This window comes from Tinamus guttatus, unplaced genomic scaffold (assembly GCF_059628265.1).
Source record: "Tinamus guttatus ecotype Peru unplaced genomic scaffold, ASM5962826v1 Tinamus_guttatus_pri_ptg000464l, whole genome shotgun sequence".
Classification (NCBI taxonomy): domain Eukaryota; kingdom Metazoa; phylum Chordata; class Aves; order Tinamiformes; family Tinamidae; genus Tinamus; species Tinamus guttatus.
Window position 1 is genome coordinate 17,534 of NW_028288998.1, and position 14,902 is coordinate 32,435.

At 44.5% G+C, this 14,902-nt stretch overlaps 1 protein-coding gene across 1 annotated transcript in view; it reads left to right on the forward strand.

Moving 5' to 3' along the window:
* The first annotated feature begins 9,339 nt into the window (after window positions 1–9,339).
* The window catches only part of SLC12A2 (solute carrier family 12 member 2), a 58,495-nt gene continuing 52,932 nt past the window's right edge, over window positions 9,340–14,902 (forward strand). The window contains exon 1 of the mRNA XM_088532683.1: window positions 9,340–9,863. Within this exon, the coding sequence (XP_088388809.1) occupies window positions 9,759–9,863 (105 nt within the window). The 5' untranslated portion in view covers window positions 9,340–9,758. The remainder of the gene's footprint in view (window positions 9,864–14,902) is intronic.

Consider the following 14,902-nt stretch of genomic DNA (forward strand, 5'->3'; position numbering starts at 1 on the left):
CCCCCTGCATTAACCCCTTTCATTTACTTTCCTGAAAATAAGACCACTTTAGTGAAACTCCTTATCAGGTTTACTTGATTCTCACCCTAGAATCCTGCTCCTACCTACCGTCATGCAAAAGCTTTCCGCATGCTGGGAAATAGCACCATGTACCCTTAGTGATGGGTAAATATTCATATTCCTTCACTGGCCACACAGTTTCATCCCTCTGACATCTGCCAAAATGCATAAACCTCACAATAGCGAGATCATTTAATCAGGTCTTTCTATCAGGCTATTTATGATATATGATAGAAGTAAACTTGCTTTCCCTGATCCTTGATTTCATGAACTCTTTAAACTCTGAATGTTTGAACCAATGTGAAAGAATGTGTGTAATCAGTAGATAAAGTAGATAGTAGATTATGTTGTTGGCATGTGGCAGACTTTATTTGCCACATAAGAAAATGGTATGAAAATTTCACAAAGAGTCATAGAATGGTTGAGGTTGGAAGGGGCCTCTACAGATCATCTAGTCCAACCTCCCTGCTCCAGCAGGGTCACCTAGGGCATGTGGCACAGGGTGGCATCCAGGTGGGTTTGGAAGATCTCCAGAGAAGGAGACTCCACAACCTCTCTGGGCAGCCTGTTCCAGGGCTCTGGCACCTTCACAGGAAAAAAGTTCTTCCTCATATGGAGATGGAACTTCTTGTGTTCCAATTTGTACCCATTACCCCTTGTCCTGTCACCGGTCACCATTGAGAGGAGTTTGGCCCCATCCTCTTTACATTCTCTCCTCTTTGATAAGATCTTCTCTCAATCTTCTCTTCTCTAGGCTAAACAGGCCCAGCTCACTTAGTCCTTCCTCAAAAAATAGCTGCTCATGTCCCTTAATCACCCTCGTGGCTCTCTGCTGGACCCTCTCTAGAAGCTCCCCGTCCCTCTTGTACTGTGCACCCAATATTCCAGATGCGGCCTCACCAGAGCTGAGCAGAGGGGCAGGATCCCCTCCCTTGACCTGCTGGCAACGCTCCTCCTGATGCAGGCCAGGATCCCATTGGCCTTCTTGGCCATGACGGCACACTGCTGCCTCATGGTTGACTTCTTGTCAGCCAGGACTCCAAAATCCCTCTCCGTGGAGCTGCTTTCCAGCAGGTCAACCCCTCATCTGCACTGGTGTCTGGGGTTATTCCTCCCCAGGTGCAGGACCCTGCACTTGTCCTTGTTGAACATCATGAGGTTCCTCTCTGCCCAACTCTCCATCCTGTCCAGGTCTCTCTGAATGGCAGCACAGCCCTCGGGAGTGTCAGCAACTCGTCCCAGTTTGGTGTCATCTGCAAACTTGCCCAGGGTGCGCTCTGTGCCCTTGTCCAAGTCACTGATGAATAAGTTGAACAGCCCTGGGCTCAGTACTGACCCCTGCGGGACACCACTAGCCACAGGCCTCCAACCAAACTTGGCCCCATTTATCACCACCCTCTGAACAGAGCTCTGCCATCCAGCCAGTCCTCCATCCACCCCAATGTCCACTCATTTAAGCCACACTTCCTGACCTTCCTCATGAAGATGTTATGGGAAAGTGTGTCAAAAGCCTTGCTGAAATCAAGGTAGACAACATCCATGGCTCTCCGATGTCCATCCATCCAGTCTTCCCTTTGTAGAAGGCTATCACATTGGTCAGACACGACTTCCCCCTGATGAATCCATGCTCACTACTCCTGATCACCTTCTTTTCCTTCACATGCCTAGAGATGCTCTCTAGGATGAGCTGCTTCCAGGGACGGAGATGAGGCTGTCCAGCTTGCAGTTTCTCAGCTCCTCCCTCTTGCCCTTTTGGAAGACAGGAGTGACAGTGGCTTTCTTCCAGTTCTCTGGCACCTCCATGTCCTCTCACATTAACAGTAAATGTTAAAATTTACATTTGAACACTAATATCACTCTCTGGAGACTCAACTACTCAGTTTCAAGTGACAGAGATTATTTTACTTTTTTCTGTCAAATACCTTTAACAGCATTCATGAGTGAGAACCTTTGGATCACTGTTCTGCTTAGATTTCCAACCACCTTCAATATCATTCTAGAATTAATCTACTTAGCCATCTTCTTAGCATAAATAACTGCTTTAGTGTTCTGAATAATTGCAAGGCCATAATATTTCAGTTAAATTGCTGTGTAGTTAGGTTACAGAGCACGGCACCACACTTAATTATTTTATGACTTTTTTTTATTGTAATCAATCCTTTTGAGTCTGAGTTCTTTCTGGAGTAAAGAGAATTTTAATCTAGCACTTCTGCTTTTCCAGTTTAAACTTTGAAAGTGAATTAGAAAGCATACCATGTCAACAGTAAAAGATGTCACAAAAGTCATTAAATTCTAAACTGGATAAACATTTTAAGTGTTTTTACTGAGAAAAGTCATGAAAGGTCTCTGGGTCCTTTGCTTCCTTCCAGAATGTTTTCATGAGCTAAGGATAACAGTAGTGAAAAACTCATGGAAACTCACTAATGAATTTGAAAACAACCTGATATTCTTTATGTAACAGTATCATATGATGAGAAATCAGTCTTCATGAATCACATACTAAAACCATCACATAGCCAAAAGGCACAAAACAGGTACTGTGTTCTTTCCAGTGCTGAGAGGGTGCACAGTTTGGGGACCATGCTAGGAGATGGCAGTAGCTTTCCAAGAGCCCTCTGGCTACTAACTGGCAGGCACTGGCTGAATGGACAGTCAGGGCTTGGCCTGCCCCCGACAGGTTAACTTTGCAGTTTTTTTCTGATTCATTTTCCATTTTTGCTGAGGAATCAGGTGATCCAGAAGTTCCTGGTTCAACACTTGAAGTTACAGCTTTTGTTTGACTTGATCCAGACATCTGAGGGCATGGATGGCCCCAGAAAAACTAGTTTGCCATTCGAAATACTGTCATTGATGTTTTCTCTATATTGAATTGAGTTTATCACCATTGCTGCATTAAGAATTTTAGTCTGGAGTTTATAAACTCCTGCAATGCCCCAAAAGAGAGTTTATAATCTCTAAGTGCCCCTTTAGTTGATAATATTACACAAGAAATGACAGATTAATCTGAACAGAGAAAGATCTATTTTTCTTGGTTTTAGCTATAACAGGTAATATAAAGGAAGGAAAAGCTCTTGCAGTGCAGGAACACGTAGTACATGTGAATCTCTTTGGCAATTCCTACATCTCCTTTCTTAAATCTGTATGTAAGAATTTCTCTTGAAGAGTGGTAGATCTTTAATAGAATTTGACTCAACTTCTGTAAGGTTGGTGTACAAGACTATTTAGCAAAGTAGTTTAAAACAGACTGATGCAAGCTGTTGGAGCGCTACATTTAAGGACTTAACTCCTGTATTTTCCAGTAGTTGTGGATTATTGTTTTTAAATATAACTTTATTTTTGAATATTATGATTTTCTTGTATTCCTGGTTTTGTGACAAATGTAATGTAATCCAGGTATTCCTCCCTCACGTCCCCCAGATAACTGATTAACATTTAAAGCATTCATTTACCTCATTTTGGACTGATAATTTTCTCAGGAAAATGCAAAAATAGAAAGATGTGACACAGCCAGACTGTTTGCAAACCTGCAGGAGCAGAAAGTAGCATTAGCAGAAAACTGTGAAGGAACAGATGTGATGAAAATGATGACAAAGGAGTAGAAAGACTGATAAATGCCAAGGCAACCTCAGGACTGAGGATGCCCTTCTGTGTTTCAGTATAAGTGGGTGGGCATTGATGTGTAGTGTATTTACACTGCTGCTCTATGAAACTTGGCACCAAGCAGTGTTTCTAGCAGGTGATACAAAGTGCTGAGAATTGTGCAGCCAGGTTACTTATCTGTATCGAAGGCTTCATTTTCTATGTGATTGGTGTGAACCTCTAGTCCTCTGAACCATGAGAAATCCAAAGATGTTCTGTGAAATGCTGGTGATTTTTGTATTTTTTAAACACACAAACATAGCCTTTTCCCAGAGTTGGCAGCACCCAAACACTAGGCCTTTAAAAATATTTGTAATTATACCAAAAGTTTCAATATTGGAAAGTAGTAGAACATTTCTACCTACTTAGTTTAGTTTAATTTTATTTAGCTTGCTTTTCAGTTTAAAATTTAGTTTCATTTTAGTATTTAGTTTAATTTAATTTAGTTCAATTTTATTCCCTCTACCATTTCACCTACCAGCTACTAAATGGTAAGAACAAACTATGACATGATACTTCTTGGAAATATTAGATGGCTTTCTGTAAGAAAAGCTGAGAAAAAAAAAGAAGATACTGAAAGATAATTAAAGTTAACTAAAAATAACTAAAAGAACTGGACTTTGCTCACACAATGTTGCCAGACAGGAAGTATCAAAGGACATTTCCTAGCTGAGGAGGAAATGAAAAAAGAAATCTGATTTTTGACGAGAAAGCCTCTGAGCTCTACCCTGAGCTACTCAGCTGCAGGATGCGTGCAAGGTTTGGAAGTAAAATAAGTATTCTGTGGCATGGCCTGCCTGAACAGTTGCTCAGCACTCAGGTTGGACACTTTACACTTAGGCACAGCTCTGGCTTTCTGCAACTTTACCTATTACAAAAGTCCTTAGAGACTGGTGCTTGTGGAAATAAATAAAACCAAAACCATTCATTTTAAGATTAAAAATTATTGAAGATTAATGAAGAGTATCATTTTGCCTAAAAGATGTCAGAAGAAGGAAGGGCACAGAACATGGCAAGAAGGAAGCAAAGATAGGCCACTTGGGAGCATTGTAGGAACATCATCTGAATATGCAGGTATATGACCCTGAAGGCCAAAGCCTATTTGGAATTGAATATGGCAAGAAATGTCAAGGAGAGCAAGAAGGGCTTCTTTAGATATATAAGTAACAAAAGGAAGACTGGGAAGAATGTGGGTCTGCTGATGAATGGGGCAGAGGCCCTGGCGACGAATGATACAGAGAAGGAAGAAACACTGAGTACCTTCCAGTCTTTACTCCTAAGGCCAACCCTCAATCCCAGACCCTAGAGACCATGGAGAAAGTCTAGAGAAAGGAAGACATTCCCTCTGTTAATAAGGATTGGGGCAGAGATCATTTAGGAAAACCTGACATTCACCAGTCCATGGGCCCTGATGGGATGCACCCACGAGTGTTGAGAGAGCTGGCAGGCATCATTGCCAGGACACTTCAAGCACCTTTGAAAGAGCATGGAGAACAGCAGAGGTGTCTGCGGTCAGACACCTGCCAGCCAGACGCCTGCTGGCTGGCAGATCGGAGGGCTGTGCTGCCGTTCACAAAGACCTTGACAGCCTGCAGGGAAGGGCAGAGAGGAACCTCCTGAAGCCCAACAAAGGGAGGTGCAGGGTGCATAGGGAGGAATAACCCTATGTACGGGTACAGGCTTAGACTGACCTGCTAGAAATGAACAGCTCTGTGGTGAAGAATCTGGGGGTTCTGGTGGGCAGTGAGATCATGAGCCAATGATGTGCCCCTGTGGCCAAGAAGGCCAATGACATCCTGAGGTACATTAGGAAGAGCGTTGCCACCAGGTTGAGGGACATGATCCGTCTACTCAGTAATGGTGAAGATGTGTCTGGAGTATTGTGCCCAGTTCTGAGCTTCCCAATAAGGAAAGAGACATGGAGCTACTGGGACAAGGCCAGAGAAGGACCACAAAAATGATTAAGGGACCAGAACATCTTCCATATAAGGAAAGGCTGAAAGAGCTTGGGCTTTTCTTCTGGAGAAGACTGAGGGGGAATCTCATCAATGTGTGTAAGTATCTGAAGAGAGGATGTAGAGAGAATGGAGCTGGACTCCTTTCAGTGGTCCCCCCAAGTAATACAACACAACTGAACTCTTTAGAAGCAGCTACATGAAATCTCTCTTGCAGGTGTGTCTTCAAACATTTTGGAAATATTCTGCTAATAACTAGATTCCTTTCAGAAGCAGTCTCCTGGTTAATAAAACCAAAGTCAAATACCAAATACACACAAGGACACATCAAAAGCATGGAGAGAACAAGCAAGGTCCCTGAAACAATTGTAATACTGCCACATCCGGCTAGCAGTAAAACTCTTCTAAAGGGCTTCAGTTCTCAATGCCTTAATCATGGGATTTGTCTGGCAGCCTTTCAGAAGTGTTGCTGCAATTACCTTTTTTTCTTGTAAGCTAGGATTAGTTTAATACAAATGCAGGTAAGTTGCCCCATGACCACACGGTATTTGTTTAGGATTTCATCCAGATTTTTGGGAAGAGAAAGACAGTATTATTTAATATTCTCATTTGGATGCAAACCTATAGCTTACCTATATAAAGGACAAAATAGTAGTAAAATGATGACAAAATATCAATATTAAATATGCCTCTGTTATTTAAGAACTCATAAGAATGGAAGGAAAGAATATAAAGAAAGGAAATGAAGAAAAAGAAGAAACAAACACCATGTTTGCCTGCAAAATGTGACATGGGAGTTCAACCAGGTTCTTGTAGGTGGCATGGCAATTACTGAAAATGAAAACTCCATCTTGAAGATGAAGCAAATTCATGCCTCTGATCAAGAATAACTTGAGAACTGGTGAAAGGAACCTGGCACAATTAGGCTGCAGGGACAAGGCAAATTATTAGAAAAAAGAAATCATCCTTTGAAAAACTGAAGCTGAGTCCAAACTAACAAAAAAGAAAAAAAAAAAAAAGAGAGAAACCAGTCCATAGGCATAAGATAGCTGTCCAAAAAGTCCGTGGAGAAAAGATAAAAAGTGAAAAGTGAATAGGAAATCATCCCTGATGCAGAAGCAGCAAGCCTGTTGGAGTCTGTAAGGCAAACAATTGATAAGGGTATAAAAAGCGCGCTCGGAGTAGATAAGGCCATATCAGAGAGGCTAACCGAGTTCTTGGCATCTGTCTGTGTTGTGGAAGAGGCAGGAGAGAGGCTCCTCTGCTGGAGCTGCTCATTGCAGGGTATGAGCAGGAGGGATCTGCCTGAACTGTAACCAGGCATCAGACACAACTGACAACTGAAACTCGTGCCAAGCTCTAGAGGAACTCTGGGAGACAGCTGAAATACCACATCTGACATGCAACATCTTAAAACGCCTTCATGCCTGAGTTCATAAATATGATACCAATTTTTACAGTATGGGAGGAGATCTGGGGTATCTATAGGCTGGCTTCTCTGGTGCCGATACTGGACAAATCAGCAGAAAATGTAATAAAGCATAGACTCAGTGGCCACATGGCTAAACAGGATTCTGGTGGGGGCCAGCAGAGCTTTTCTGCAGTGGGAGCATACTGGAGTTTTCTGAAGGCATTTATAAGCATGCAGATAAGATGGCTGAAATGATTTACACGGTTTTCCAAAATACTTCTGACAAGATCTTTTGCCAAAAGCTTTTAAGGCAACTAAGCATCCATGAAAGAAGAAAGTCTTTGCTTTGATAAATAGCTGATTTAAAAATAGGAAAGAAAGCAGGACAAAACAGTCATTTCACACAATTGTATTTATTAGATCAACAGGGGTGTCCCATGGGGATTCTGAATGAAACCAGCAATGTTTGGTCTACTCACAGCTGACCAGAAAAGGAGATGGGTGATAAACCATGACTGTTCGCATGACTGATAAAGGCTGATGAAAATGACATTAAGTTATCTAATGCTGAATATTGACTACAGAGATTTCCAGTAGGACCTTTCTTAAAAAAAAAAAAAAAAAAAAAAAAAGACTAAATAGGTAATGAAAAAGCAGGTGAAATATAATGTGTATGAAGAGAAGTGATGGAAAAAAAATGCAATCTTAACTCTACTCACAAAATGATGGTCTCTGAGCTGATCCTGGAATTATGCTAGTTTTATGAAAATGCCAGGTCAGCACTGCGCAGCAGCACAGAAGCAACAGAGAACATCATTATAAATGTGCCCCATATTGAAACCAGAACCAAAGAGGATAAGCAAGAACGATTAGAGATGGGAGACAAGCTCACAGAGAGAACACCTCTCAGCCTTGCTTAGCCCTGCAGCTGCGAAGGCCTCGAGGCTGGGAAAGTACTTGAAAGCCCTGTCACACGCTTGCCCGGGTCTTCCCTTGGCACTCTTTTCTTTCTGGCCACACTGCTGGACATTGGACAAAATGGACACTGGACAAAATGGACCTTGGTGTGATCCAGTAGGAGCTTCTGTTTTGCTTACACTTTGCGTTCTGTGGAATCTCCTAGCAAGAGTCTGAAAATGAGTGCTGCCAGGTTTGTTTGGCCTATCCCTCCCTCATTTCTTACTGCGGGAGCAGAAGGATTTTATTCACCTCTCAACTTCCTCTTCCACGGTCTCGGTGGTAACTGCGTGTACTCTAACGAGTCCTCCAAGCATCTATCCTCCACCAAATGAGGAGATGCAGGTGGAACCACGTTTTTTGACCTAACCTACAGTCCATCTAGACTGTTGAGAAGCCTTTTTAATGGGAAGGGGCAAAAGGCGCTTGCCGTGTAGGACACGTGGGACCCGTTATATCAGATGGGTGGTGCGAGGACACTGCAGGACGCACCTGGACGAGGGGGGCGGCGAGGCCGCGGGAACCGCCCGCTCCCCGCGAGGGCCGCGCGGCGCCGCCATGGCGGCTCCCGGGGCGGGCGGGGGGGCCGGGGCGCCTCGCGGCGGCTGCCGCAGCGACCCCTCCCGGGGCGGCCCCGCGCAGCCCCCGGCCGCGCCGCGCTCCTCTCGCGAGAGCCGCGCGCGGGCCCCGCCGCGCTCCCCTCGCGCGCCGCGGGCGGGAGCAGCCGCCGCCGCCGCCGGGCTGGGGCGCGGCTGGTGCAGGCGCCGCGGCGGCAGCGCGCGGGGCGGGGCGGGGGCGGCGCTCGCGGCCCCCCGCATCCCGGGGAGGGGGAGCGAGGCCGCGCTGGGCCGAGCCGGGCGCCGCCGCCGCTGCGGGGCCGCGCTCAGGTGGAGCGGCCGCGCGCATCGGCAGCCGCTTCCTGCGCCGCTCGGGGCCCGGCCGCTCCTCCCCGCGTGGCGCTGTCAGAGCCGCGGCAGGAAGGGGGGGAGAGAGGGCGGCGCGCGGAAGGCGGGCGGCGCGCGGCCGGGAGGAAGCCGGAGCCGCAGCCGGGGCCGCCGCGGGCGGGAAGCGGCGGCGGGAGGGCGGGAGGGAGGCGGGGGGTCGCGGGGGGCGGCGGCTGCGGCGGCATCATCACCTGGCGCTGCGGGCGGGGCGGGGCGCGCGGCGCGCTGCGTTGTCTGCGGCGCGGGGCAGCCCCGGGCGCTGGTTGGCGGTTTAAAGCGGCGGAGCTGCCGCCGCGAGGGGGGATTAGAGCAGTCGGAGCCGCCTGAGGAGGAGAAGGAGGAGAAGACATGGAGGGGAAGCAGCCGCCCAGCTCCGCAGCCGCTGTGGCGGAGGAGCTGCGCCCGGAGGGCAGGGATGCCGCGGCGAGCGATGCGCTGGGCAGACCGCTGGGTCCCACGCCGAGCCAGAGCCGCTTCCAGGTGGACCTGGTGGCCGAAGGCGCCGGGCGCCCGCCGGAGGCGCCTCTCAAGGCGGGTGGGGAAGGTGGCGCGGCCGGCAAGGGCAGCGAGGAAGCCAAGGGCCGCTTTCGGGTGAACTTCGTGGACCCGTCGGCTGGGGACGAAAGCCCCGGCGAGCCGGGCGGTGGCAGCTCGGAGGGCGGCAATGTCAGCTTCCAGAACGGCGGCGACACGGTGCTCAGCGAGGGCAGCCTGCACTCCGGCGGCCACCACCACCACTACTACGACACCCACACCAACACCTACTACCTGCGCACCTTCGGCCACAACACCATGGACGCCGTGCCCCGCATCGACCACTACCGCCACACGGCCGCCGAGCTGGGCGAGAAGCTCATCCGGCCAAGCCTGGCCGAGCTCCACGACGAGATTGATAAGGTGAGCGCCCCTCGCGACGCGGCCGTTAGCGGCGCGCGCGGCCGCGCCCGCCGTGACATGTCGGCGACACGTTAGCGCCTCGGGGCCTCCCGCGGGGGCGGGGGCCCGCCGTGGCCCGGGGTGCGGGCCGGGGCCGTTGTGTCCGCGCTGCGCGGCGGTTCTCCCCTGCATTTCTCAACACAGACGGTATTGCTCAGAATTGCCTGTGTGTCTCTCCTGCGTTTCTCTCTCCCGGCCTGCCTCCAGCATAAGAGCTACATGTCCGCAGGGCAGACCTTTTCTCCAGAGCTGCGGAGGGATCTGTTGCGGAGGAGATAAAGGAGTTTTTCATTCCTAACCTGTGTTGCCTTCAGGTCTGCAGGGAGTAGTAGTGGCTTGCAGAAGAGAATGAAAATGTTTGAAAGAGATGCTTATTAAAAACAAAAAGCTTTTAGTGGTGTCGAGATGTTTGTCCCCTAACCAGCTGAAAGGACATGCCGGCTCTGCCTCTGCCTCTCTGATGCGGAACAGAACTGTCTTCTTGCGTGATGCTGAAGGCTGCACAGATAGAGCTAAGGCTCCTTCTAGCTAAGCAATCCCTCCAGCGGCATCAAAAAGCTCTGCCTGGGAGGGCTTTGTGAGAAAGGCTTCACGAATTTTTGATTTTTTTTTTTCCTGAGTAGATGGTATGTTACTGGAGATGGGATACGATGAAAGCACATTTGCATTGTCTTTATTAGAAGACAAGCTTCTGCTGAACCTAGAATTAATTTGATGTAATTCTTAGATCCTATTAAAAGGGAAGCCAGATTAGACTATCACAATGCTCTTTTCGTGTGGTCTGAATATTGCCTCTTGGTGTTTGTGCTCTTAGTACATATTTTAGTGGATTCTGCAGTTTTATTGAAAAGGGGGTAACATGTGGGTTACATCTGAATGAAGTGAAGAATATTCTTTTTCCAGAATTCTTTTCATATTAGCTTTCACTCCTTATGTGTTTTCTTACGGAATTCCACCTATTCTCCTTTAAGGTTTTCCTGATTCTTCTAGTATCTAGCTGTGTTTGATGTTAGTTTATGTAATATGTGTCACTGCTAAGATTTTTTTTATTCTTTATATACAATTTATACTGTAGTTACACAATTCTTAAGATTATGTAGTAGCCCACATTGCAAGGAGGCAAGAAAATTAGTAGAGGTACTTAATCAGTGTACATTTTTATTTTTAATTTATTAAAGGTGGAATTTGTGGCCTTTAATGTCTATGGTTTAAACTCACACTTGTTTGAATGGAGCTGTCTTGGACATGTCTTCTCTCCATGCCCTGTATTCATTTCTTCCCCTTCCTTTCCCGTCCCCCTCCACCCAAATTTTTGAGGCAGTTCAGTGCAACTGAACTGTTTTGTAATTCGTTTCATTCCTGAGATATGTTTCTTGAAACCATGAGTCTTCATTTGTTTAGACATAAGTCGTTTTTGATGTCGCAAGTAAGTATCTCTACAGCCTAAGATTAGATATCAAAATCAATACTGACCATAACTAACTGACCATAGATTGCTGTTGCTTTTCAGATCCTCCTTCTCACAGTTAGCTGACTTTGTTCTTCTGTGTGATTGTGAGTTAGTATTCAGTGGGAGTGGCAATTTGCGTTTCTGTGCATAGGGTTAGATGGATTGTATATGAACTGTATAGAAATGCACACAAAAGGCTGTTCCTGTTTTTCCCCCCCACCCACCCACCCAACTTCTGATCCCTACTAGAATGAAAGGGAGAAGGGTGGAAATCCTTAGATACTCTTTCCTGTAAACAGAACAGCACTGAATTATTAACCTGTTTATGTTGTAGCAGTCAAGTGCTTTGTGACACTATTAAGAGATTTCAGCACAGAAATTAAGAGTCTGAAAATATGGTTTCTAAAATATATAGTTTCTTTATATTTATTAGAAAAAGCACAACAAGGAATTTTCTTGATAGGTTAAGGTATAACAGGAGCTGTGAGTGGATCTAATTTCTGGATCACTCTCAGAGCAGTTGTATTATAAGCGCTTTTTAAGTCAAGTTACTATTTATTTCATTATTCATTCTAAAAAATGTCACGTGCATAAACTTCAAAAGTTAAGTTGATATTCTGCATAGTGGGTAACTTGGCCATTCTGCTTCACTTCCAAAGCAATTAGTGTGATAGGAAACAATGAGACTTGTATGAAGAAGGGAAGCACTTTTTCCACTTTAAAATTATAGTGGTTTGTGTGAGATAATGTTGCAAACATATGCTTTAATAGGGGTGTGACGTGCATGATAGTAGTATTGAATACTTAAACTTTTCCCAATTCTGGAGCATAAATATTAACACATCTGTAATTGTATATCTTTTGCTTTTTGTTCAGAGACAGCTACTGACTCTTAAAGCAGGAAGGTGCCATACTTTAGCTCCCCTTCTCCAGACTTTGAGGGGATTCCTTGTGTCCATTTCTGAAGTGACTTCAGTTCCTGCTAATTACTGGTTGTGACCTCTAGTGTTGAATATTATCTTGCCTATAGGATAGGATATTTTCCATATGTTTAACTTTTACAGTCTTGATAAATTAAGCTCCTTCCTTTAGCTAGGATTTTAATATTGACTCAGCTTGCACAGAATGTGTGTCAAAGACTTGGTAGGGCAGCTAAGTTGTTTAGTCTCAAGACCTGGCACATGAAAGTTGGCAGTTATTTTGTTTGCTGACAGTGTGGTTCATTGCTCTGAATTTAGCTATTTCATCTTACAATTCAAGTTTGCACTGTTCCCTATTCCTTTTAAAGGGTAAGTATATCTTGGGACTTATTCCAGTAATATTGATGCTAGTGGCAATTAAAGGACGAAAAAAATGTTTTTCTTAATTTTGTTTGCAAGATTTATATGTCTAACTATTCTTCTATTCTGGTTTTCTTACAGAAAAGCACTGTTTGAGGAAGATTAAACATATATGTTCACAAGGGGTGCCTTGTGATAAGAGTTGGTCTGCTGTCGTGGTAGGATAGATATTTGATCACCTCAAGTGTTATTTAGTCATTACAGCAGTAACTTTTATAGCACAGGAGTTCAGGAATTGCAACTGAAATCAGTTGTGGGAATGCACCTGGGGTGTGATATGATGCTTTAAACTGCGTGAGTTACATACTTTTGAACTTGATCTGCCATGGCCCCTTTCAGGCGAGGGGACTTGTCTTTAGTTATCATTGGTTGTAGACAGCCAAGGTGACTGATCTGTTCTTTATTCAGTAAATATGAATTAATTTTCATTCTCTTTAGAAGAATGGTAATTTAGTGATACAGCTACAGTTGCTTGTCTCGTAGAAAAAAAAACTGCTTTGCAGCAGCATCAGTCTCCAGGGATTTACCATTGAGAATGACTATTGGCAAAGAAGTTGAACGGCAACTGCGTATCTGTGTTGTAGGATTTTGTTGCAGTTGCAGCAAAGTCTTCTCCTATGATGGAGGGAACTGCCTTCAAACATCAGGAAGATTTATAGCCTAGCTCTTTTTTTAAGATCGTCTTGCAGTTTAGGAATATCTGTTCTGCCTGGTCATTAAAATCTGTACATAAAGTTATTATATGTAAAAAGAGTTTTATTCTTACTTTGAAATCTGTCATTATATCTTCCCATGTGTCACTTTGTCCCAAAAGACCTAAAGTCACTCTGATATTACAGAGATAATGGTTATGCTGTCTAGAAGGTAAATGTTTGTAAGCCTTGAGATTTGGATAGTGTTGTAGTTGTCTGCTATCATGAGTTATTTTATAACACTTTTAATCTGGCATCACCTTAATTGGCGTGGTTATTTCTTGGAAAAGAAGGAACTCTGCAGTACACAGAGGGCTTTGATTTGTGTCTTTTGTTCAGTCTGTTACAGCTGCAGTAAGTATGTGAACCAAGCCCTCTACTGGTAGTTTTTCATTAAATGTGTAATGAGTATTTAGTTGATTCCCTTCACAGACTTCAAGGCTGTGATATTGGGAAAAGATGTTCACATTCCTTTTCCTCCATCTTCCCACACAAAAGATGTTTTAAAATGCAACTGTGCACTGTTTCCTCCCACACAGAAATCAATGTATTTGTTCCTGATCCTGGAGACAGAAGCAAGAAAAGAGGCGACGTTTCTGATAGTTTTGAGGCACGATGAATTGACTTTGGCATAGGTTGGATAATTATAGTTTCTTAAACCATCTTTCTGAGATTGATTTGCTCTTTTCTTGAAAGAGCATTTTTTTAATGGTGAGTGTTAAAATATTATTATAAACCTAGTGAAAAAGTTGCATTTAACACTGCTTTTTAACAAAGAATGTGTGCACTCTTGAAAACAATAAAAGACTGCTCAGATCTAACCTTTTCTTAAAATTCTTGATTTGTTTCTAACATCTGAAAAGGAGAGGTCAACTAAAGTGTGCAGAAAAAAAATCAGAAATTGTTTTTAGTAGAATTTTAAGATGACGTGTGATTCTAGATTGCTTCTAGGCATGCTTTTAGGCTATTGGGTTAGCTGACCATATCATGTGAAGTCTATGTTTTTAAAGGCTAGTTAACTTCCCTTCCCCCTGTTAAATGAAGGCTGAGGTTCTCCAGTAGTGGATCAAAGTGTTCTAGTACCTTGCTGCATCTTATTTGTTGGCAGGAGGCTTCTTCTTGAGTCAACATAGCCTCTTTCTCTTTATAATTTAGAAGAATACTTGATTTTTTTTTCCTAAACATCATCTTACTAAAATTAAAAAAGGAAAATTCTTGTAGTCTTGTTTTCTGTATTTCTGAACTTCCTGGAAACCTGTGATTTTGTAACTGTTCATGTTCTTCATTCTTAAAAACAGTGAGCTTCATATATCTGTAGCAGAGGAAGTTTCACCAGCACAAAAAATCCTCCCTTTCTGCCGTTATCAGCTGCCTTTTCTTTACTCTGTCTTGTTCTCTCTACCTGCTTTACTTTTAATTTTTACCGTGTTGATAGTATGCTGCTCTGTCTTTGTAGCTGCTAGTCTTTCAGGGTTTGTATTGTATAAGGATTGTCTGTGTTTTGTAATTGTAAACTGC